A 26557-nucleotide genomic window follows, 5' to 3' on the forward strand; every position below is an offset into this window, starting at 1 on the left:
AGGTGTTGCTGTCTCTCATGAGGTAAGCTGTCATGGTCCTGTTTGATGTTGTCAGGTCCTCCCATCCTTTTGGTATTTTCTGATGCATTGAAAGTATTCAAATGACTGCATTCAGTGACATCAAAATATGGGAACTTCGAAACTTGTGAAATTTTGTTTTTTATGATGCAACTATGAGATTTTCAGGAATCTAAACACCTCAAAAAGATTTTGTGGAACGATGGGAAGGAGATTTATCAGTTGTGTTCAACAAGTCTTAGTTTATATCCTCTCTAGAGTGGTGTTTACTTTCATAGAAAAACTAGATAATTGTAATAGGAGTAGAGTTTTTGTGAAGTCCTAAATGGGAGTCCCATTTGCCCATCTGTAGCTTTGTCCTATGTGCTCTAATTTTGTTATGTTACTTCCAGAGCCATTACGTGCTTTGGGAGTGAGCAGGTGAATACCCACAAACCCTGGGTGGTTCTTCCATCAGAGACTGCATGTCCCCTGCCACTACTTCACAATCCCTTCTCATGTCCAAAGGCCACGTTCCTCAAAGCAGCAAAGGTGAAACAGTTAAGAGTAATTAATACCCACATCAGCTGTATGTTGGTTGGAGAGCATGGAAGAGAGGCAGAATAAAATACCTGATGCCATTATTCCAAACGGGTGGTGTTGCTTTGCCCTTTGGTGGGAGTTTTCGATATACTGCAGCTGAGGAGTATTTCACTGGCTGCAGTGCATTATTTTTTATTTATTTATTTATTTATTTATTTATTTATGTGGGTTCTGATTAACGACATGATTGCTTTTTATGCACCAGAATTGAAATTAAGACATTGATTTTTTTCCCTGCCATGACAAAGATCTGTGCACCTGTGGCTGGATGGCTGCTGCTGCTGTTTTGCGCTGGTCTTGTCTTCCTGGCATGACCCGCAGGAAAAAACCCAAACCTAACACTGCAGTTTCTTAATGTCACGTGTATGAAGAGAGGAACTGTAAGTCCAGAAGCAATAAACCCACCTTCCTGGCCCTGCTGGCGGTTTTACTTGCCTGCTGAGGTGCAGGAAGGCTAGTGGTCTACCAAGTGTAACAGTTCTGGTAAAACCATCTCCTTCTTTTCCTGTGCAGGGGACTGAGGACTTAAACCTTGACCAGTGGAGCCTCTGCACCACTTACTCAGGTGTTTGGCATGGGGACTGCGCCTTCCTCTGGCTTTCAGTTTTGACAATGGTGTTTCTAAAGAAAATTTCACAATTTGCACAGGCTGCCCAACTCCATTGCTCTGTCACCACCAAAATCATAGACTGCCGCTTCACTATCCTCTTTTTGCCTACCAAAAACCCTCTAAACATACTCATCTCCTTCCCTCTAACTCCCTTCTGCTTAGACAGTTAACACATGAAAGCAGAAAAATACTCGGGGTCCTTTTTTCCACCCTGGCCATGGACTGTGTGAGAGCTGTGCATGAGCTCCTCCCGGCACTGGGGGAGACCCTTGGGGGCAGGGGCGCCAGACAGAGGGAGACTCCTCGGGGCGGATCACTGGATGAGGACCAGTGGCACCGCTGGCTTGTGTGTTTAACTCACGGCTCTGCCTGCTCTGTAATGGAGCTTTAGTGCTGCTTTAATCCATGCCACATGCCAGTGACCCAAGCAAACCCTGTGGGAAGACAGAAGGCCTGTTGTGTGTTTGCGGAGCAGTTGCTCGGAAGCTGATGTACAGCTGTGGCCAGGCTTGTTTGGAAGTGAAGAGTAACTTGATCTTTTAATCTTTTCTTTTTCTTTCTTTTTTTTTTTCTTTCTCCCTAGACTGATATTGTAAATAACAACTGTTTCTGAAGGGTACCTGCCAGTGACATTGAAATGCGTATTTTAAACTGAGGGATAAATTTCATTAAGATTGTAGCTGTGTGCAAAGAATTTTTTTTTTTAATAAATTAATTTTAGCTAGTTTCATTTCTTTTAAAAGACATAAGACAACAGAGGCTGAAGGCCCGATTTTCTTATGTGCCTTGAGTAAACCAGGAATAACTCAAGTGAAATCAGTGGACTTTTAGAGTAACTGATGTGAGGTGCATGAACACAGATTCCTAATGCATCGCCCGGGTAATGCATTGTAGGATCTGTGACGCACACACGCGCGCGCACACACACACTCTTCTGTGTCATTCAGATATCCTAAAGCTGACCTCTTTTAATAGATTATTAAATTTTCTTTTAGAAAAAAGCTGAATTGCCAGATCTGTAATGGACTCTGCTAAGAATGCTTAGCAACATTACTGCTTTTTATGCTTTAGGGTTGTTTTGGATTAAGGGCACTAGACTTTGCAATTACTGCTATGCAGGTGTGCCACAGGGCTTCATCACTTCAAGACAGCAGATAGTACTGAATAGAAGTGAGTTTCACTAGTTCTGGGGAAGCTGTTTAAACTCTGAGCCCACAAAAGAGTGCATTTTTAATTATTGAATAAGAAGATTGGGTGAGTAGTTGTTGAAAAACTAAACAAAAACACAGCAAGAGAGATGCTTCCTTGCTTTAAGTGTCCCTGCTGCTGTCAGTAGATTTTTCCATCTGCATAATCCATTTCAGAGAGCTGGGAGACTTAATCACATCTCTGGAACAATATTGTTCCTCTGCAACTTTAATGCACTTTTAAGACATGCTCCATTGTTGCTTGCTGAACTTTAGTTCCTGCCAATTTGCATTATGTATGAATAACAACAGCCAGGATATGCATTCATGGTAACTGAACCTCAAAGGATGCAGTGATTTGGGGTTCTGGTCTGCACCACTAAAATACAGAAGAGGTTTTTGTGTGTGTTTGCAGACTATCAACCTTTCTGAGTGTACCACAGCCTTTTACAAGTCAATTTTTGTTTTGACGGTGGATCAACTTCAGAAAATAGATTTTTGTTTGGTTTGGTTTGCTAAAGTAGTGCTGGGATACAGGGAGGAAATACTCTTTCTCATCTAGCAATCAGAGAAGACGTAAAAAATGTCTGAGGCTGCTGCCTCTTGGTTTGGAATGAAGTAGAAATCCATTGCAGTCACTCCAAAGATGTCTAGTGGCATTCAGAAACATCTCTGGAGGCTGCATCCTAGGCTTCTTCCTCTTCGCTTGTGGGAGTCTCTCACCACAATTCTGAAAGTTACCGTGCTTTCTGTTGTGTTGTCTGTCTCCAGGGAAATGCCAAAGTTGTAGTACATCAAGGTTTTCTTTTAGGCATGCACGTGTGTTTTTCTTCATTGCAGTTTACAAGAACGCCAATGGGAAAAATAAAGAAATGAAAAAGCAGACAGACAGGAGGGCATTATTGGTGTCTTCAGAGGTGACCCAAATCTGTTAAAAATTCTCTCAGTTGTGATATTATGTGTGGTGATTCCTTTGTAAATGTCAAAGACCCAAAAGTCTGTATTTCATGGTTCTGATGCTACACCCACAGTAAGCACTGTAAGCACGTTGTGCGGGTTATTGCCACTGTGGCAAAATATCCAACTGGAGGCATGGGTCCAAAAGGTAGGCTGAATATGGAGACTAACAGACCTAAATTCTTTTTTCAGCTCTGCTACTAATTTCTTTTATGAAATGACATAAAATATTTAGACAGGTGTCTAAATACTTTCCATATACAGTGTGCTTATTAAGAGTAGCCTTAAGAACAAAAAGCCTTCCAGTGTTAGAAAAAGTGTTGTAGATCTTATACAGAGTTACACTGATAAAAATACTGTATGTGAGATTATTACATAACATATACTTAAAAATAAGTGTGCTTAAGAAGTGAATCCTATCTTTTGCCAAATTAAAGAAGTTGAGGAAGATCAGGTATTTGCAAAAGGCACATGAGAGGAAAGAGAGCCCAGAGATAGAGTGCCACACGGAAACGTGCTGGAATCCCTTGCAGCATGGAGCAGCCTTGGACTCCTGAGAGCACAACAAAGACCTTCAGACAGTGACAGAGAGCATCTGCCCTGGCTCATCTCACTCATCAGGGGAGACTCTTTCCAAAAAACAGTCACTTGCTCTCCTGGAGGGAGGGAATTAGAGTGTCCCAATCTGCCCTCCAGAGAGAAGAAAGATGTATTCATGTATTAGTTCACTGCGTAGCTAACAGATTGGGTCAAACTAAACGCCTGTCGCTTACCCTAGCCTGTGGTAGACAGCTTTGCTTTAGCTTTGAATACAAGGGCATCCTTCTGCCTTTCAGAAGTGGATGGAATGGATATCGATGCAGTTTTCATTCCTCTTCTACACATTCCTACCTTTCTTTGCACTCTCTAGAGCAGCGCAAAAAATCAGTAAGGAAGGTCAAATAATCCCTTGCTCCTTACTGGATGAAATGGATGAAAAGAAGTAATTTTAAGCAATGTGGCAGCTGGCTTGTCCATCTTCCTTGCTGACAATAGCAACATACATTTCTATACTCTTAGTAGAAAGCCTGTGTGAAATTGGAAAGAAGCAGTCAAGGGCGAAAGTGCATGTAAGCTCAGAGTCATTTTGCAATGTCAGGACTGGTGATGCTAAGAACTTGGCTTTTAGAGCCAAAAGAAGAATAGCTGATAGTAAAAACCAGCATAACAGCAGTTATTGGCCAGCCCAGAGTGGAGTTTTCACCAGGGGTCATGATCATGAATCTGAGTCTTTAGTCATTAAAGTCAGTTGTCAGCACCACCCAGCATACCACCATGTTCAGGAGGAGGGATGCGCTTCCTCCCAGCATCACGCAGTCATAGAACCATAGAATCATAGAATGGTTTGGGTTGGAAGGGACCTTAAAGATCATCTAGTTCCAACCCCCCTGCTGCACACAGGGACACCCTCCACTAGACCACGTTGCCCAAAGCCTCATCCAACCTGGTCTTAAACACTTCCAGGGAGGGGGAATCCACAACCTCTCTGGCCAACCTGTTTCAGTGCCTCACCACTCTAACAGTAAAGAATGTCTTTCTAACATCTCATCTAAATCGACCCTCCTTCAGCTTAAACCCATTACCCCTTCTCCTGTCACTACACTCCCTCATAAACAGTCCCTCACTGTCTTTCCTGTAGGCCCCCTTCAAATACTGGAAGACCACAATTAGATCTCCCCAGAGCCTTCTTTTCTCCAGGCTGAACAATCCCAACTCACTCAGCCTGTCCTCACAGGAGAGGTGCTCCAGCCCTCTGATCAGCTTCACGGCCCTCCTCTGGACTCTCTCCAACACCTCAACGTCTCTCTTGTACTGGGGCCCCCAGAGCTGGATGCAGTACTCCAGGTGGGGTCTCACAAGAGCGGAGTAGAGGGGCAGAATCACCTCCCTTGACCTGCTGGTCACACCTCTTTTGATGCAGCCCAGGACATGGTTGGCTTTCTGGGCTGCAAGCGCACACTGCCGGCTCATGTTGAGCTTCTCATCAATCAATACCCCCAAGTCCGTCTCCTCAGGGCTGCTTTCAATCCATTCCTTGCCCAGCCCATAGTCGTGCTTGGGATTTCGCCAGTCCACATGCAGGACCTTGCACTTGGCCTTGTTGAACTTCATGCGGTTTGCATGGGCCCACCTCTCCAGCCTGTCAAGGTGCCTCTGGATGGCATCCCTTCCCTCCAGCAGGGATGTCTCCTCTGATCCCTCCCTCTTATGTGGGCTTTGCTTTCCCCTACTAGTTTGCACTGTCTGCTGCCAGGGAGTTTCAGTCAGGTTTGCTACCTCTGCATGAAGTGCCCTGCTAAGCTGCTTGGAGTGTTTCTGCTGTGGCCAGCAAGGTCATTTGCAAATGCTGGCAGCTTTGAGCTGTTGGGCTGCTCTGGATTTCAAAGAGAACAGTTTTGTGAGTGAGTTTCGTCCCAAATTTCCACGCAGATCAGAGGAGAGTGTCCATTCCATTTTTGCTCTTCCCAGAAGCTCCCTCGCCATGATCGTCCAGTCCCTCTGCAAATGCTGTGCTGTTGTTCACTGTCCTCTCAGCTTGCTGCTTATCTGCTAGCAAAATAAAGCAGGAGATGTACTACTGAACATGAAATTTCATCCTGTACAGTTTCCAAACTCTGGATTGCTTATGTCTCTCATCCATTAATGAGAGATGACATGTTCACACCTTCAGATGACCACTGCATTTCCTTCTGAAAATAGTGAACACTTTTAATTTGTCCTTTAAAAAAACCCCATGCCCAATTTGCAATACTTGTTTTTATTTTAATGAATGAATGAACCAAGGCCAATATTCCTGTAGTTTTAACTGAACGGCAGTAGAAGTTGTAACAGAGATGCTGCTAATGCCAGTTGGGCTGTAAGTTACAAGTCTACTTACAAAGTTTGCCTGTTTCCTGGCACGGTTTCTGACACACACTCCAGTCAATCACAGTAAAGTGCCCAATGACAGATGTGGCAGTTAAGCTGAAGAATTCTGTCTTTCTCTTTTAATTTTTATTACAACGAATAACAAAGTACCTCATTAAATATACCATCATAGAGATTTTTTTAATTTGGCGTACAAATGTCTGCAAAAATTAGATCTCTGAATAGGGTGCCTTGTTACTAAAGGTGCTTTGTCAGACAATGCTATGAATAGACCGTTTTTGTAATGACAGATATGTGCTCATGCTATTGCTGTCCTTTCACAACCCATACTGCAAAGCGGTGTGGGTTTAAAGAAGGCAATGTGTGTCCTGAAGGATAACATTTTGAGGGATTTAGGGCCCCGTGCTCAAGTTAATAAAAATGTGGTCTTGATCCTTCTGGGTTCAAATTACACTGCCTTCAGCTGGAATTAGCAGCAGACATTTAGGAAAGTTTCAGAGAACCTGTAACCAAAGTATATTAACATATTTTAATAAGAGAAATTGTCTTGAAAAAAGATATTAATTGCAACCAAAGAAAGTCTTCTTTTGATTGTTAGAGCTTCTAAGGCATTTGCCTTCATTAGTTCCTTTTAATGATGTACTAGGCACTCTTTCTAAAGGAGAGTCTGATTCATCATTAAAAGAAATTAATTTAAGAAATTAATGATTTGAGATGTTCTAAAAATTATGGTAGGAGAAAACTGAAAATAATATAAATCAGAACTGAAAACTTTGATATGAAATTACTCTTTTAGTATCAAAGTGGTTTTCTGCATAAAATACAAAGTTGTTTACTTTGTCATTGTTGGAAAAAATATGTTTTTTACTGCCCATCACAAGTGTTGGTAGCAGTTTTATTTCTTAGAGGTATTATTTATTCAATAAAGCACAGCATCTTGTCTTACAGCTTCAACTATTTATCTAGGAGTATACTGAATCTGTCTGTGTACATTGACCTGCATGTCTATATGTGCACCAGTGTGTAGATGCGCGTGCATGAAGGAGAGTAACCTGCAGACACCACTGGCACCTGGCAAGCTGAATTTCTCCCTAAGGATTTTTTTTTCTCTGATGACAGATAGGGAGACTAAGCACTAAAATTATACAACGGCAAACATGGTTTTAATTTTGTAATATTTTTTTAAAAAGAATGTAATGTCGAGTTCAGGTGTTTTAAATGTTCAGCTACTCCTTAACCTGTTGTTCATACTATGTCTGTAGATATTACAGGCCACAGATAGGATAATGAGACCAAATTGTCACCCTGTAATGTCAGTGCAGCAGTGAAAATCAAACTAGTAAATAAAGGTCAAGGGGGAGGCTCAGAGGTGTGGTTTCTATAACTGCATATGCTTACAAGTGTTATGAAAGGTATACAGTTAAAATAAAACTGAAGTCTTGCCCCAGTTCTCCTGAGGCAGTAGCAATGATATACAGCTGCCACCAGTATAAATGGACACAGTGTAATCACTTGATGGCATCTCATTAAGGCCTGCAGCAGTAGTAAATTAACTGTGGTGAAGAGAGACAGGGACATGGGTGAGAAATGAGTATGTGGGAAAATGGGTCTGGTCTTGCACATGTTGTTTTATGGAGCTCCTTCCATTTATTCCAGCTAGTAGCAATTCCACAAGATGCACTGAAAGGATCTCTCAGTGTTGCTGAGCCAGTTTACTGTGCAAACTACAGTCTTATATGTTGCTTACTCTATAGGATCGCCTCATTGGGTTATACTGAAAGCTGTTCAGGGCAGAATTCCCTTTGAGTTTAATGGGAATAAGTTTTGTTCCTTTAAATGTGGTTTTGTTAAAAAACTAAAATTAACCAGTCTCACTTGGTTTTGCATTATAGTCTTCCGTTTTCCCCTTTGAGGAAAGAAGGCAGGAATACTACATCTGTTCTAACCTTTGAAAATGCCAAAATAAAAGATGGAAGAAGTGAATGAATGAAGTATCAAAGGAAACACTTCTGGATTCCCCATTCTTCTACTAAAATATTTTGGATTGACTTTGTGGGGCGTGGGAGGGCGTGGGAGGCTTGTGCAATGAATCATAGATGCTTTAAACTAGACTGCTGGAGGTGGAAAAGAAAAGCTGATAAGTAATGCATTGAAATGTTCAGAAGCTGTTAAAATGAGATGGCATCAGAGTTAATTTTTTTTTTTTTTTACAAAGCAGGTAATTTGAAAACTGACGTCTGTAACAAAGTACTGTGATAAGGATTTACAGGAGTGAAATAGTGTAAATCATGAAAACAGGAGCTAACTGGAATGACAAATTTATTTTCTGTAGAGCGTTATATGCAAAAGGGCATTTCCTTGGATGATTTACAAAGGTGAAGGTACTGAAGCAGTGTTACCAACAAATTTGTTCACAAATTATAATAACTTGTTAGCAACTAGAAGGTATAAACAAATGAGGGTGTTCATATATCTGATTTTTGTAGTGAAAGGGTCCAGTAAAGGTTGTGACAAGTGTGGGGAGTCGCAGACTGAAGAATTTTGCCAGTGATAACAGAGGCTGTGTCTGGGAAAAGGAAGAATCTAATGTATGATGCAAGTTTATCTGGAAAAAGAGAACATGCATGTAATGGGAGAAGGAAGGAAACAGAGGCAGTCTTTGAAGAGGGCTGAAACAAGAAAGCAGAAGACTTTTAAAGGAAGGCAGGCACATTTGAAATGGATCCTAAATTGCATAGGAAGTGAAAGGAATTGTCTGAGTCCTGTGATTGTACTCCTTTATACTGTGGCAATAAGCTGGAAGTGACGTGGTGTCTGGGAGGCTGGTACTTGAGATAATAGGAAAAGAGGGGTCACAAAGCTGTGGACAAGAGAGGGTAAAACCATGAATGAGAATTTCTGCAGCAGTGGAACCAGGGCATCAGTGTATTTAGGCAACCACAGGATTGTCCCAGGCAACTTGTCAGCAACCACAAAGTTTTCACAGTGGCATCCATAAATACAATATCCTTTTCTATGATTCCCATTAGAAAAAAATGAGATATCATATGTCTGGTGATGCTATCTGCTTAAGGGCCTATGCAAAAAATTCTTACCATTTTATTCTGTAATAAACAGAGCTTTCATACTTGCCTCTTAACATCTAACTTGACAAATAATTTTCCTTAAACACATGCATCTAGCCATTTTTACTCTTAGCCTTCTAGCCTTCACCTGTACTATTAAAATAGCCCTAGGATTAATATACAGACCGATGGTCCAGTAAGGAATACATGATTTGGTTAAAAAAAGGAAAGAGGAAGAGCAGAGAAAGGAAGTCTGTCTGTGTGGATATGATTTTTATATCAAGCCCTGTACTGTATTGCCTCTCTTAAAATATGTGTTACTTGCTTTCATTACTGTTAACTAACTGTTAGCTGTCAACAGTTGCCCAGATGCCCAGGGCTGATAAGTGCCATCTGTGCCTGGACTGAAAGCTGCTGGTCCCTGCATCAGTAGCCTCGTCTCAGCTGAGTGACATCACCAACCAGCCCCTGGCTTCTGCATGTCTCTGCATCCCGCCACTGTTTTCTTCCAAAACGTGGCCTGTGGCTTTCCTGGGGGCAGCTGGGCAGCCCTGGGGCAATTTGCAGCTGTGGAGAGGGTCTGGAAGGGAAGGAGGAAGACCTTGAAGGTCTGGTTGGAGGGTGCAGGCAAGAACCAGCTGCAGTAGCTCACCCGCAAACAGGCAGACAGGCAGTCAGCTGGGAAATGGCAATCTCTGAAGATCTAGACACGCTTAAGAGAAAGAGATGGTGGTTGAAGGTGGCCTTTCTAAAACCAGGCTGCTGCATGCCCTTCTCTATGTGTGGAAGAGGGGACTACTCTTGGTCCCAAGTTGTTCCCTGGTGACAAGCTGCACGTTGCCATTGCCCAAAAATGTGACCCTGAGGCAATGCTAACATCAACAGTACAGACACAGCCTGTGAAGATTTTCAGTGCTCTCTGTTTACAAAATTGGTTTATTATAAATTCTTTTTAGAAACAAATTCCTTTTATTTGCCCTTCCTCATCTCACGTATAGCTTCTTTGTCCATTGCTTACTCTTGTTCATTATTTGGCTTGGGACGAAGGAGCATTAAGCATTTAAGGAATTTTCCTTTTTTTTTTTTTTTTTTTTTTTTTTTTGTACGAAAGCCTGGAGTTAAAGCAATAAATTATTGCCTACTGATACTCAGACCAGAAATAGTTAATAAGTACACTTACCTGACATAGTTTTATATGGTTCACTTAGTGTCTTGTGGAAAAGTAGTATATCAGGGTTTATGTTCTAGCTGCTGTTTCATCTTCTGAAAGTGCACTTTTCATGTACTTTCATTTGGATTCGAGACAGCTTTAACTGTCTTTATTTGGTAACTTTTCACCTGTGTGGAAAATAAGCGGACAGCACATTTAGCCACAAGATTTTTGTTCATCCTGTCAACTTTCTGTGTGAGTAATCTTTAAACATGCAGTACCATGTGCTGTAGGTAACCTTAACAAACACAGGTTTGCATGTTCAAGACCTATACTTGTTATCTGCCTGAAAAAAAAAGTGAACAGTACTCTGATTTAGTGAACAATGACAGCTACAGTGAAATGACCCCATGCTTGTGATGTTTGGCAACCTGCCTCAGAGGAATAATAATGAGTCCATCTGCAAAGGATCTGGCATACTGGCATTTGTCTTTACCGTGCCTCCTTGCCTCATGCAAACTTGACTTCCACTGAACTTTCTTTCCCTCTCCTTTTAATACTAATTTGAGGGAGAAGAGGACTGATAAACAGATCTATCATCCCTGCCAGCTTAGTGGCTATGGAAACTCTCACTGTATGGTGAGAGTGTTGCATGGCAATAAGCGAAGCTGGTCTTGCTTTTCAAGAGGACAGAAGATCCTGGGGAAACAGTCATCTGATCTTTTACAGTAAGAACAAATCTTGTGAAAGATGCTGCTGAATGACTTGCAGGGAAATCCAGAGTCCTCGAGGACCCCCCTTGTCCTATCACTACATGCCCTTGTAAACAGTCCCTCTCCAGCTTTCATGTAGGTCCCCTTTAGGTACTGGAAGGCTGACATAAGGTCTCCCCAGAGCCTTCTCTTCTCCAGGCTGAACAACCCCAACTCTCTCAGCCTGTAGGTGCTCCAGCCCTCTGATCATCTTCATGGCCCTCCTCTGGACCTCTTCCTCCAACAGGAGCCATGTCTTTCCTGTACTGGGGCCCCCAGAGCTGGATGCAGTACTCCAGGTGGGGTCTCATGGGAGGAGAGTAGAGGGGCAGAATCACCTCCCTCGACTGATCACACTTCTTTTGATGCAGACCAGGATATGGTTGGCCTTCTGGGCTGCAGGTGTGCATTGTCAGCTCATGTTGAGCTTCTCATCCACCAACACCTTCTTCTTAGGACTGCTCTCAATCTGTTCTCTGCCCAGCCTGTAGTTGTGCTTGGGATTGCCTGACCCATGTGCAGCACTTTGCACTTGGCCTGTGGAACAGTACTGATAACTGCAGTCCAAGAGATTGACACTTAGAAAAAAATGTGCAGTGTGACAGATCCCAACCTCTCCAGGTTTCCAACTGAAAGTTTTCATGTTTAAGTGGAAGGTGCCTACTCCAAAATACAGTTTAACAGGTGTTCTCTATTATGTAAGATCAGATCATGTATTATTGTGTTTATATTTAGAAGGAATGGTACAGACATTCAGCCTGTGAAATGATAACATTACTTAAAGGATTGTTATGTCATAGCTTTCAAAACAGGTATTTCCATGACTTATGGGCAAATAAAGCCTGTTCTCCTCCAGACTTGTGTGTTATCAGTGGATTCTCTGGAAGTTGACAATTCAAGACTTCTTCACTTCTGTTAACTCCAGTTTAAGTGATTTGGAAGTTATTGGGCATGAGGCCAGAACACATACACAAACATCGTGATTACATAAACCTCATTTTCCTAGAAACCTCTGATAATTAAAGATAGAAAAATAAAAAATATCTAATCTGTAACTGAAGAAAAATGGCAATTCATTAATGATTTGTTTTTCTTAATAGCATGGCACTTGAAAAAAGTAGCAGTATATCTGTCCCCATAAAGGAGACTTCTTCCAGCACACTCAGCCTCTAATTTGGTTATTCTTCAGGTATCATTCTAAATCAGTTGGGTTTGCATTTCATGCACTTAGTCCATCTTAAACACCTTTGGACTCTTCAAATGTGTCAGTTTGTTTCACTTTGAATCTTAGATAGTAACTCAAATTTGAAACTTTGTCTGCAGTGTCACTGTTCCTGAGTGACTTAGGGGTACTCTATTTTTCATGCAAGACCAGCTAGCAATTGAGAAGGAAAGCTGGGGTGCAGCTGCATTGGCTTGTCTTAATTGACGTGAATGGCTGCCACCCCTCAGGAGTGATAAAGCTTGCAGAAGAATAAATGTGTGAAGAGGAAGACTGGAGGGACTGTTACTTTTGTGTATTGGGGTATGAAATAAGGAAATTAATACTGTGTTTTGAAGGAGGGCTCAGTGACTGGGTTAGTATGGATTACGGTTAGTCACATATATTTAGCAAATTCATCCAGCTGGGTCAGGTTGTCAGTGCGTGGTTAAGGCAGTTACCTGTCAGCACGCATTCAGATGAGCAATAAGGTATAGAAGTAAAGAAACATGAGTTAAGAGGATCAGATTTGACTAAACTGCATGAAGAAGGGCCATTGTAATCTCTGATCATGGGGGATGTGAAAGGGTTATTTAATTTAGGGCACTATTGGGTTATCATTTAGCAAACTGTAATATTAGCTGTCCAGATCCCACACGTTTTCTGTCAAGAGGAGTCTCAGCCTTGCCAGATGGGTTGCATATTGGTCTTTTCTGAGCTCCCCTAACTGGTGATGATGCCTTTGGAGTGACATATTTTGAGGATTTGAGAAAAGACCAGTCACTTTATTTAGATTTGCTGTGATTGTAGTTCTTCAGCTAGTCTAGGGTCTGTGTGATAATGCTCCTATTCAGGTTAATTCGTATTTGGTTTATGAGAGAGGTTTCATGTGACACAGCATCAAACTGATTTACTGATTTCCAAAGGAAAAACGCCTTCTGCTCTTCACCCATTAATTCTCTAATGTAATCAATAAAAGCAATCAGGTTTTTTCGCAGAAGTTAACATGGGACTAATTATCATTGACAAGGTTAGGTCAGGTTCAAATTTTGCTTTGCCTGACATCGGTAGTGTAAGAGACGATTTTATAAACAAATTGTGCCCCTGGTAGAGGAGCTGAACTTCAAGAGTAAGGAGAGTACAATGTTATGAGAAACACTACATAGGAAGTGAAGGACCAAACAATTCTTCACCAGAAAATCTTTAGGAAAAGTCTTTGTCTCTTCTGGAGCTGTGATTTCCAGTTGTGGGTAGCAGTCACTAAGTCTGATACGCAGCGCTGGCTTTGTCATGCTCTGGAGAGTGTGAAGGCAGAGGCACTAGCAAGGGACTCTGCAGTAATGACCGTGTGGTTTACAATTCAGTCTGAAAGTTTAACTATGATGCACAGAATGAAGGTTTTTTTTAAAATAGCCTTTGTTTTACATGCAGGTTAATGCAATGCAGATGTAATTAAGAACAGCCCGTGGAATTACAACCCAGAGAACAGTTCGACATACCTGTGCCATATCACTGCACAAAGAGAGAAATGAGTGTTGTAAAACCTTAAAGATAGTATGACAGAGTATGAAAACCTCTTATTATTCTGAAGTTCATCTTCTAACTAAATGGCATGTTCCTGCTGCATTTTTTATGTGGCAGTGGTAAAAATGCTTTTGCAACAGTAATGAGAAAGCTACATCAGCATTTCCCCTGGTCTTGGGTCCATTATGTCATGTTAGCAACTGTATCATACTATTCTCTGTTGCTCATGCAGTTCTAATCCTGCTTAATTCACTGGCAGCACTTGATTGTGCTGACCAAAAAATACTTCTTTGCAGCCTTAAGCAACCTTCACTTCTTTTACTTTTTGCATTGTTTTACCTTCCTCTGCTCCCCTAGTTCCACTCATACTTACTTACCTTTTGTTACAGCAAATCTGAGGGAGAGCTGTGTACCCTGAATTTTGCTTGTGGCTCTGCTCTGGGTGGGTGGAGAGTTTAGTTTGTAATCATGTCTCAGTTTTCACTACGTAGAGGAGAAGCATTTGTTTGCCTTTTTTAGTTATTTATTCTTTCTCTGGTTTTGATCCTGAAGTCTATAGGAAAAAAAGCCCAAACCAAAGCAAAACATGCAAAACTGTCAACACGGTTCGTACTGGCGGAGAAAGTGCCTACAAATCTCAGACGATGGGTAGTAATGGTTAACTGTCTGTGTTTATATGGTGCACATACAGGCTTTTCATCTGCCTACTGGTGAAATGAATGTAGTTTGTGTAGTTGCTCCCATAACAATGTATTTAGGGGAGTACCTGAAATTTATGGGAGTATATTTTTGGGATACTTGTACACCTGTTATACTATTTTTAAATGAGCTTGTTAGTAATTCTAATGTGCCTTGGGATGATCAGATTAATTTCTTAATATGACTATTATTGATGACTATTAATATCTTCCTTTGATGTAATGTATAATGAGCTAAATTTCCTTAATTAGATTACAGAAGCTTAGGGGAATGGTCTACGGTTGCTTCATGCAGCTGCATTGCTTTCCTATTAACATTTTTAAACCATGGGCCTGTATTAAAGTCCAAGGAAACAGAGAAGTCTCTGAGCTAAACAGACCTCGTACAGCACAGGATATGCCTTAAAGATCCTGCCCAAATGAGTGTAAAGATGCAGCTTTGTCAACTAAAGTTTTTGCCTCGAATAGTACAAAAAATGCTAAGGGGCAATAAGGTTTCAGTGTTCTGTTAAGACATATGTGTTCTACATGTGCGTTAGTGGAAGAAAGACTTGGCAGTAAAACACTGTGGGGTGGTTTAAATTTGTTGTGTGGTCATTTGGGTTGTGAAGCCAGACCTGCGCTGAGCCATACATGCTGGTTAACAACCAAAATGATTGGAAAATGTATTTTGCTAACTCCAATATGAAGTTTGAAAAATGTCTTTTCTTACACACACACCACCACACCCACACGCACACCCCGGATATGCAAATGTGTTGCTGGATATTGGAGAGCATTTTGGGAACAACTGTTTGCCTCTTTGAAGTTCTTTTTCATGGAGGTCAATGGTGCTACTCAAAGTAGAAAGCTCAATGCCTGGTAGCAAAATTCCTGTTTCTGGCTCAGGAATATGAATTATACAATATGCTGTAGGAGGTCAGAGGAGCTTTCTGCTTTAGGATGAGTTATTTACTCTCTCATACAACTACTAATCACTAATTTGCGTAGAGAAGGTGTTCTCCAACATGAGCATTTTCAGTACTTAAGTCACAGGTACTACATATATGTAGATAGTGAAGATACCGATGTATTATTTGGTGACATAATTTAAGTGAAATATAATAACAAAAGTGAATCTCTGAACAGGGTATCTCAGTGCAAACTGTAGACAGCAAGAGTTAAATGAGTCATCTACAATTTTTATTGCTAATATAAACACTTTAGCAATGCTAATCAGTTGTACTGATTTTCTGTTTTGATTTTCCTTAATAATTAAGCAAAAGATCTGGAATGCAATCAAGATTTACACTAGGGGGTTCATGCAAATGATTTTTTTTTTTTTATTTTAAATTTTGTTAAATGTATCCAGAAGGAAAGCTACTGAAGTTGAGAATAAAAGAAAAAAGGGAAATACAATCTGCATAATCAAAGTGACCATTTTCAATGAGGGAAATAACCACTTTGTGGAAATTATTAGCTGAAAATACAGCTGTTTTTACTGCTTTTTAAACAACTGCACATTGACTACTCTGCTATGCAGTGTGCATGCAGTGAAACAGTTACAGACCATGCAATGTCTTTCAGCAGCCCTGATTTTTCAAGTGGGATTCAGCAAAATGGGATCATCTCTGTATCCTCAGATATCTTAAATATAATAGTTTCTTTTTGAGAGCTTTTTTATGTTGACTTCTGAAGAAGGCATTGTAAAGTAAGGCTATTTAAACTCTTCTTTTTTTTTTTTTTCATGGTCCAGTGGACTTTTTTCTCCTAAAATAAAGTTATTGGTGTGGTTTGTTTTATTATGTTCTGTAATATTTAAAGTAAGAAATTGCTATTTCTGATTAATTTACTTTGCTTAAAATGTTTGTATTATTTCAAAACAAACATTTATTAGAAATTATTTTCTTATATACTGCAGATTAGACTCAAAGATCTTTTTTTTGGTGATCTCTGTAGCCACATAGTGTTAAAATTTGTGAAAAAATGAGGATATAAGGTCAAATGTTCTCTGAAAGGGAAATACAGTAGCTTAAGTCATTACAAATTACCTATTACCACTATTCATTCTTGCGTTTGTGGATTAATGGCAAGTTGGATTAAAAGTCTTTCAGTATGCAAATTAAAATCATTTACTTGAAAACAAAGATAAACCTAGTCAAAGTGTTAGGATAATCATTTAGATTTTTATGTTATTACAAGAAATTTTTATAAGCAGAATTTTTATTGTATTTGGGAATTGTACGTCTGGCAGAGGAGGGGGTATAGTTTTTACAAACCATGTTGGGAATTCAACTTTAAAGAACAGTAACAATGCAGGATAACACGTGAGGCTGTCTGTTAACAATGTAAAGCAAAGTAATTTAAACCCTTCCCCTGATTAATTAATTGGTTTGTATGAGAATTATAGGTTAGTTAGCAAGTGCACCATGCTGTTTTTTGCAAGTCCCGAGCTCGCATTGCACCTTTCAATACTGTTGTTTAGCATCTTGAAGAACTGATAAGGAGTATTGATGCATCTATATATAATTTCATTTATATATTTGCATTAAAAAATAAACACCACCACCCCCTGAGTCCTGCTGAACATCATTATATTGCTTTTTGTTCCTCTGACTTGCATCTCTCCATGTGATGCTGTTGTCTGGGCCCTATAGGAAGGCATTTTATGGAGATATTCAGGTCGAGGTAGTGCCCAGGTGTTAGGGTGCAGCCTTTCCCAAGCAGACCCTGGGTCCAGGTGCTCAGACATCCTTATGAAGCCACATAGTGACATCAGTGTGTAACTTTGGGGAAAAGCTTTTTACAAAAGATGCTGCTTGAGATGGGGTGGCATCTGGGGATTTTAAGAGGTCAGTGTAGGCTGTAGGAATTGGTGCTGCTGGCAATAGACAGAGTAGCACAAACTCCTCCTGCGAGTAAGTGATGTGCAGGATTTCTGATTGTGTGTCATCACCTGAACCTTTCTACTCTTGCAGTGATGAGCAAATGCCAGCTTTTATTTTAAATTACAGCCCTGTCATTTGGTGTGGACACTAAACAGAGTGAGCCTGACTGCCTGCAATTTGATGGGACAGTGGGACCTCTAAAATGTAGCTTGTTCACCAGCTGACTGCCCTGCCACTCATGTGAAACTACTCCATTTGGGTTCTTCTTCCAAAATGGGCATGATATTGCTGCTACTAGGCAAGCAGTGTGTGTTTCTTGAAGTACTTGTTGCTTTGTATTATATATATTAATTATATATGGGTCAATACTTTTATCTCCTTTATCATTTGTATAATATTGTTAATGCATTATAAATATTTTTTCTTACAGCCACCTTTTTGGAAAGATGGTTCTTCATTTGAACTTGTTTTTTGGGTTCCCTGTCATACTCCTGTACCATTGGATGGGGACAACTTTATCTTTGAATCTGGAAGATCCCAACGTGTGTAGCCACTGGGAAAGGTAATCTTTTCTTCTGGAAAATACATAACATGGATTCTGATTGTAATAATTTTGTTTTGTTTTACTTGGCACATTTTAAATGATTTAAAGCTTTTAGTTGAGTAAGGCACTAGGAAAAGACTTTGCATTACTGCATGGGCGAGGTAAGTTCATGGATAAGTAAAAGACTATTTCACACTGAGCTGAAATGCAGTTATCTTTGCAGTAGGGGTTAGGATGCACAAAACATTACAGTAGCACCACCAATGTTACAGAACTATCTGGGTACAGGAAGTGATTAAATATAGCTTTTTTCAATTTAAGTGAAAAGAAGCTTTTACATATGCGAAATATAATTAACCGTACTGGAGTTTGGCCAAATTTGATTATGCTAATTCTTCCCTATTGAACATTCACTGAATGTGAATTAAGATTTGTTGTTTAATTTTTTTGATGAGGCTCAGGAATTTATAACATACAGAAAGAAATTCAGCTATTTAGTCAGTCCATTCATTCATCCAGTTGCATGTTAATTGCAAGGAGAATGCCACAATGGGTAGGAGAGGTTGAGCCACAAGTGTCTGCTGTACTTCTTTTCTTGTGTAAAGGTTGTAGTAGTGTGTTGGGTTTGCGTGGCAAGGTTTTGGTAGCGGGGGTTGCTACAGGGGTGGCTTCTGTGAGAAGATGCTAGAAGCTTCCCCTGTGTCTGACAGAGCCAATGCCAGCCGGCTCCAAGATGGACCCGCCGCTGGCCAAGGCCAAGCCAATCAGTGCCTCTGTGATAACATATTTAAGAAGGAAAATGAAACAGTTAGAGAGAGCTTTTGCAACCGGAGAGAGGAGTGAGAAGATGTAAGAAGCTCTGCAGGCACCAAGGTCACTGAAGAAGGAGAGGGAGGAGGTGCTCCAGGCGCCGGAGCAGAGATCCCCCTGCAGCCCGTGGTGAAGGCCATGGTGAAGCAGGCTGTCCCCCTGCAGCCCATGGAGGAAGGATGAGGGGGTGTAGAGATTCCACCTGCAGCCCGTGGAGGACCCCATGCCGGAGCAGGTGGAGGCACCTGAAGGAGGCTGTGGCCTGTGGGAAGCCCACGCTGCAGCAAGCTCCTGGCAGGACCTGCGGACCCGTGGAGAGAGGAGCCCACGCCAGAGCAGGTTTGCTGGCAGGACTTGTGACCCCGTGGGGGACCCATGCTGGAGCAGTTTGCTCCTGAAGCTCTGCACCCCGTGGGAGAGACCCATGTTGGAGCAGTTTGTGAAGGACTGTCTCCCATGAGAGGGACTCCATGTTGGAGCAGGGGAATGATGAGAGGAGTCCTCCCCCTGAGGATGAAGAAGCAGCAGAAACAACATGTGATGAACTGACCATAACCCCCATTCCCCGTCCCCCTGTGCCGCTGAGGGGAGAGGAGGTTGAAGCCGGGAGTGAAGTTGAGCCCGGGAAGATGGGAGGGGTGGGGGGAGGTGTTTTAAGATTTGATTTTATTTCTCATTCCTTTACTCTGTTTTGCTTAGTAATAAATCAGATGAATTCCCTCTCTAAGTTCAGTCTGTTTTGCTCGTGACGATAATTAGTGAGTGATCTCTCTCCCTGTCCTTATCTCGACCCATAAGCTTTTCATTATACTTTTTCTCCCCCGTCTATTGAATGAGGGGAGTGAGAGAGTGGCTCTGGTGGGCACCTGGCCATAGCCAGGGTCAACCCACCACAAGTAGTGAAACCAAGCCTTATGGTCTCATTATTATTGTTGTGCCTGTGATTGATTAGCTAGTCCTTGAGACAGTCTAACTGTTCACTTGAGGACATCAGTATTTCTGCATTTAAGGTTAACTGTGGTTTATGTTTAATCACCGGGAGTGCTGCTAAGCCGCTGTACATTTGTTTGCAATTGTTATGGCTGCATCTTTACAAAGAAAACTGAAACTTGTATTTACTTTTTTTTTAAAAAAAATCACTTAAGGACTTTCCCCAGGAATTTGTCTGAGCTTCATGTGAAGCATTTGGAGTCTCTGTCCTTAGTGTTGTTTACAATTTGACTTATACAACAATGTATATATGAAGTAGTTACCATACTAAATACCTGTTTACAGTATTCAGACACGTATCTATTACGTTACTGGGTACTGCTCTATATTGTGTATGTTTTGTTTACCATTTTTATAGATAAAAGTGGTTTTCAGGGAAGCTACAACATAGTAAAAGCAAAATGGGGAAAAAACTCAAATACAACTATTTACATTGCATAATGTATTTTAAAACAAACTAATCAAAGTCTGCAGAAAGAAAAATATATCTAGCAAGCATGCCCATTTTGTTGCATGAACTTTTTTCCTTCTGCTGAATCTCAGAAATGGAGAGGAACTCCAAGTTAACTTACTAAAACATTCACACTGTTGCTCAGAGCAGGCAACAAAGGTGCATAAGTATGAAAGAGAAAAATCCCAGATACAAGCTCTTTACTGCTGTTGTCACTGGAAGTGCTATATGCTTTCAATAAATCTAACCCAGCCAGTAATAAAATGGTCTTTACAAATGAACCGCAATCACAGCAAGTAGAGAGTGTCCTGCTTCGAACAAAAATGCGTAGAGCCCCAGGCAGGCGTTGGCATCCCACCAACGTTTTGTTGGACTAGGTCGGACAGCTGGATGGATTAGGGTTGCTTGCCTTCATATGGATGTAGGAAAAACAAAGACTAAGTTCTGGGCTGTTAGAGTTAAGTGGGTCTGGATGTGTTTTCCTTCAGGATAGGTGATGACAGTAGGAAGAGGAGATTGTGGCTGTTACCCTGAAATAGGTGCTAAGAGGTCAAAGAGGGTGTAAGTGAAAGTGAGTGAAAGCCAAATGGGCTACACACTTAGTAAGTGCTTTGGCTGGTCCTGGGAATTAGTCCTACTGCAGGAACTTGCCATGCATTCCCATATTTTCTAACCCCATTGTGCAATCAAGGACTGACTGACTGCCAGCACAAACAGCCTGCTGAAGAGTTTTCTAGGATGATTCAATATTTTTCCCTTTTGCAACAGGGCTCTGTTCCTCTTGCCCCACTGACAGCTCTGTAGACTCTGGACATCAGAGTGTAGATTTATTTCTAGGACACTGCACTTATAATTTAACAGAAAATAATAATAGGACTACAGTACAGTATTTCTGAAAAAAAGAAGTTCTCTGTTAAAAAATAGCTGGTAAGATAAGGTATGGACTTTAATATTTTATAATTTCTGATTGCTGAATAGACTGATGGCATAATTGTTACATGACTTTTCAGTAATTATTACTTAGGTGTATTTCTGTGCCAACACCCACTTAGTATCTAAATACACTGGTGGACCTTTCCACTACCAAAGGAGATATTTTGCTATGGGTACAACTACAGTTCTGAAAATAAATTTCTCAGAAAATCCAGTTGGATTTTTCTATTTTGTATGGTAACAGAAGAAACCTTGTTTTCTGACTCTTAACTAGTTTTCCAATTACCCAGTGATGTTAGTAAAAGTTTATGGCCACAGGAGAACACGTACTACACACTACTTCAATTTGCTGCTCATTTGAGACACAGGTTTGTTTTTTTTTTTTTAATTCAGGCTTACTGCTCTTTCAATGTCTAGTGGTACTATTTCATGAAATATATTACACAGTAGAGATATGATGGCTCTCCGTATACGTATTTTTCTTTGCTTGGTTGAAGAAAAAACTTTCAATTGATATCTTCTGGTTTTTAAAATTAGCTGGTTCATGTTTTACTTAAACTTCCTGTGAATTTTTGTTGCACATGAGTGTTTTCTCCTATTTATTTCTTTGTATACCAGGACTCTGTAAAAGACTTATTTAAATCAGACTGTAGCATAAAGGACTTAACTTGATAATCTGCTTTCTCTCTCTCTCCCCCAGTTATTCAGTTACAGTGCAAGAGTCATATCCTCATCCTTTTGATCAAATTTACTACACCAGTTGTACTGACATCCTAAACTGGTTTAAGTGCACACGACACAGGTGATGTATGCTAGTTAATATTGTCAAACTGCTGATATTGTAGATATTTGTAAAGATTATGTGTCTGTCAAAGTCAAGTATGATATGCAGGATATTTTAGTTATAGTGGCTAGTGTGTCTAAATACTATGGTCTGTGTCAACTGGAAAATGCTTGTCCAAGCAATGTCACATATGTTTCATTAACAAGTCGAGATGTATCATCCCATGGAGTGCTAACAGAAAATGAACAGGTTGAGAAAAAGTGTACAATGCACAAAATTAAATTCCCCAGACCCTGGGAGATGTATTTGTTCAGAAATGTCATGAGAGACCCCTTGCTGCTTGCAACCTTATGTTCTGGGGAAAGTGCATGCTACTTGAAATGAAAATAAAAAGATTTGTTAAAGGAAACTCCTTGTGCTTGCAGAAAGTAAGCAAGGGGTGAACGATTAAAAACTGGTGACAGCTGTAAAAAGCATTTCCTCAGAGGAATACGCCCATACGTATGAACCATCAGCAGTGGGAAAGGGTCCCTGGAGCACAGCAGCTGGAGCAGACAGACCAGTACAGATAGTATGTAAAAAGCAGATACTGAGTTTAAAGAGAGATTACACTTTGTTTACCTATTTCACCATTTATATATGAGCTGTTCCTTGCTGGGAGTTCAGACTGTCTCAGGTGTTGTGGGAATGTATTGTGTTTACTGTTTGGTGGAGTATGTGGTCAGCCGCCAGGAGAGCTAGGGGGTGGCGTGGGGAGATTTACAGATGTGGTGAGGAGCAGAGAGGAGAGAGCAGTGGGAGAGCCCACTTCTGATAAATACTACTTGCTCGTGTCAGAAGGAAGCTATATTTTCTGCAGTTCTTGACAGGTCTATGTGCTGATTTCTCTGTGTGCTGCTCACCACTGCTCTGCAGGGCTGCGTTCAGCAAAACACAGGCACACCCCTGGCAAAACGTGTGCAATGCTGCTGGCTGCCCAGGAGGGCCAAGTTCTTTCTTGAGCCCTCCCATCTCTTGCCTTAACCAGACCTTCTCTTCTCACAACATCTCTGACCCTAGAAAACTGAATCACTCTTGGGAGGATGTTCCTCAGGAGTCTTCCCCTTGGAAACTGATAGCTGTAACGATCCAGCAAACTGATTTGTATTGCCAGCCTTTAGCTTCCATAGATGCTGCTAATGGCAAAGGCAGTGATGCTCTGGTTTGCATATTAGTTAAGTAGCTTTTTTTCTCTCCTCTTACTGATACCTGAATGTTCTTCAAAATGTGTATGAATATATATTGTTTTGTTTCTGAACCATTAATTGTATGTAACAACCATTCATTCTTTTCTTTAGGATCAGTTATCGTACTGCCTATAGACATGGTGAAAAAACAATGTACAGGCGTAAATCCCAGTGCTGCCCTGGATTTTATGAAAGCAGAGAAATGTGTGTCCGTAAGTTTATCTTCTTTTTGCTTTGAAATTCCATACATTTATCACAATGTGGGTTTGACTCCCCTTTGATGGGCAGCTTGTGGAAGCTGAGTTGTGGGGGCTCAGTTATTCATCAGTGGTGCACGTGCAGCTCTCGTTGAAGTCAAATGGTGTTGTGCATATGCAAATGATAGGATAATTGGATCTCAAATGTCTAAGTAACCAGCTTTGATGTGATTCCAGCTAATGATCATATGGAAAATGCAAAGCACAAGTGTAAGTGCATTTTTCAACACGGTAAATAAATATGAGGTTCAAAACCAGAAGGGAAATACAAGGGTTTTCTCCTTACTGTGGGCCCCGGTTGATCCCCATGTTTATCATCTCTTGCAGATACAGAGATCTGTAACAACTGTTTGAAGGCAGCAGCCTGCCTTTTCGTGCGGCACATGCCCCGTCTCCACATCTTCCTAAGTCTAAAGAGGGAAGAGCTGTGTCCAGAGCCTGGTGGTGGCCTTGGCTCTTTCTCTCTCTTGTATGGCCTTGTGCCTAGGAAGGCCTGATTCTTAAAATGGTACTCATTCAAGAGCACAGTAGCAAGACAGTATGAAAATAGAGGTGGTGTTCATCCAGAGCCTTGGAAGTGTATGGTAAATAGTTTAATGTGGGGTTGTTGAAAGTCATACAGCAGGTTGGGTAGATGCTTGTGTCGGCAGGACTGACAGCATGGAACTTGTGATAGGTAAGCAATTGTGAAAGACAGCGTATCCTCGGAGATGGGAAAATGTGTAGGGCTAAAAATGAAATTAATTCAATAGTATTTCAGATTATTTGTCCCTGTGAATGTACATGTGCAGCATGGACTGCAATGGTAAGATTCCAGAAGTCAGGGAACCAAACCTCTTCATCTTTTCATCTCCTTGAAAAACTGGGCTCATCAGGGGCAATCTTTTGTCTGTAATGTCATTTGTGATATTGACCTGTGTGTATACTTTTATTAATTTTAGGAGACAGAGAGGGCATGCATTATAGAGGAAAACAGGTAAAAATCCATTCCTTGGTTTTGCTTCAGTTCTTCTAATAATGAGATTTTAAAACCCTCCAGAACCTTAACCAACAATGTCAGAGGGACTGAGGTGGTATAGTCGAATTTTTTCTGGAAGTGTGGGGCCCTGTAGGAGCAGACTTGTGAGGGGCTGGAACATCTGCACTGCAGGGGCTGCCCTTGGGCTTGTCGCCCAGTTCCTGAACAGGCAACTGATTGGCAAGCCTTGCCAGGAGAAAAAAGTGAAAAGCCCAGCTTATTGGGAAAGCCACAGCATGTGAGCTGTTTTGGTGGCTGCTTTGGCTCCTCTCGTGTGCAGCTCTGTGTCACCTCCCCAGGTCAGATCCTGACTTGGCTGGTCTGCATGGGGAGCCAACTGGCACACTCCCACTGCCCTGGAGCGGGACCTGGACTGAGGCGTGTGCGAAAGGCTGGCTCTGTAACAGCATGCTTTCAGCCTAACTCTCTGAGGCACGCTGCTTTACCTGGTGATTTTTTCTCAGCCAAGAATGAGAAAAATGGAGATACATTCATTGCTTTATTGCCTGCCTTACGTCTGTAAGACAGTGGTGAAGCATAGCATTCAAGGTATGGAGAAGCTTGTCCAGGAAAATGTTCTGTGAAATAACGGATAACTAGAGATTTGTCATTGGCACTGGATTTTGCAACCCAGTTCAGGAGACAGCAATGCAGTGGATAAGTCTGTGGTCTTTACTGATAAACGAGAGTCTGAAAATCAATATCAGTATGTATGTTATTTATTCAATACAAACGCAAAATAGTTTCTTAATTTTTGCCTTTCTGCTTCTGTGAGGTGCATACTGGAAGTGACCAACAGGATTTATTTGTATCTATCCATGGAAAATTATACCCTGTGAATATCATAACACATCACACTATCCTCATTTATATTTTTGTTTCACAGCACTTCCTGGAATTTGAAAATGCAGCAGTAAGATCTTTGATTTAAAGTGTTTTCTGTACATGAAAAAGCAAGGTCAAAATGATATATTTAAAAACCAAGTTTTTAAAAGAATGGATTTATCTGAGATCAGATTGGCAATTTTTTTAACCTTTTTGTTTTTAGCATGTGTGTATTAGACTTTTAGGAACCAATGTCTAACTACAGTTGGTTATTATGCAGCATATATGAATGATCAAATTTAATTTTTTTATTAAGTAGTATACCTTTTGAAGTATATAACAGTTTGACTGATCACGTGAGAGGTGTGATGATAAGTCTTTTATGTGACTATAGCTTTTACATAGCTATAGTATATGTAGTAAATTCACAACATAGTAATACTCAGAACGTGGTAAATTCAGATCACATTGGATATATGAAATTTTTACTGTTATTACATAAAAATATGCCAAATGCTGATATTCAGTTTAACTTGGAAAGCAAGTGTGATGCTGTCAGCTGAGATAGTGATATGGGGAGGACTCTTCTCATACGTCATCATGGCAGAAATATCACTGGCAGAGAGGCAATACAAAATCTTTTTCTGCAAGAAAATGGTGACCTCATTGAAAAACACACATGCACTTCCCCCTTTTTTTATATCCTAGGATGATAGAATGATAGAATGGTTTGGGTTGGAAGGGATCTTAAAAACCATCTAGTTCCAACCCCCCTGCCATGGGCAGGGACACCCTCCATGTCCCCATCCAACCTGGCCTTGAACACTTCCAGGGATGGGGCCTCCACAACCTCTCTGGGCAACCTGTGCCAGTGCCTCACCAACCTCACAGCGAAGAATTTCTTCCTAATATCTAATCTAAATCTACCCTGTCTCAGCTTAAAGCTATTACCCTGTGTCCTGTAACTACATGCCCTTGTAAACAGTCCCTCTCCATCTTTCCTGTAGGCCCCTTTCAGGTACTGGGAGGCTGCTATAAGGTCTTCCCAGAGCCTTCTCTTCACCAGGCTGAACCACCCCAACAAGATGTGAAGACAGAAGAGGATCAAAGCTATTTGAAGTGTTGCAGATGATACCTTCTTTTATGCTGTTGCTGCTCCACAATGCCACAGCATTTCTGTTAGGGTAGTTTTATGTTTCGT

The 26557-nt window shown here is 41.0% G+C and overlaps 1 protein-coding gene across 3 annotated transcripts in view; it reads left to right on the forward strand.

The window, feature by feature from the left end:
• Positions 1–26557, forward strand: part of MEGF10 (multiple EGF like domains 10) — a 111519-nt gene that overhangs the window by 8692 nt on the left and 76270 nt on the right. For 2 of the 3 annotated variants that reach the window (XM_054810377.1, XM_054810378.1), the window contains exons 2-4: positions 17949–18080; positions 21947–22048; positions 23368–23468. In XM_054810377.1, the coding sequence (XP_054666352.1) occupies positions 17965–18080; positions 21947–22048; positions 23368–23468 (319 nt within the window). In that variant the 5' untranslated portion in view covers positions 17949–17964. Of the gene's footprint in view, positions 1–17948; positions 18081–21189; positions 21251–21520; positions 21615–21946; positions 22049–23367; positions 23469–26557 lie in introns of those variants that run through there. The other variant, XM_054810379.1, reaches the window with a different exon arrangement.

Source organism: Grus americana, chromosome Z, assembly GCF_028858705.1.
Source record: "Grus americana isolate bGruAme1 chromosome Z, bGruAme1.mat, whole genome shotgun sequence".
Taxonomy (NCBI): Eukaryota; Metazoa; Chordata; class Aves; order Gruiformes; family Gruidae; genus Grus; species Grus americana.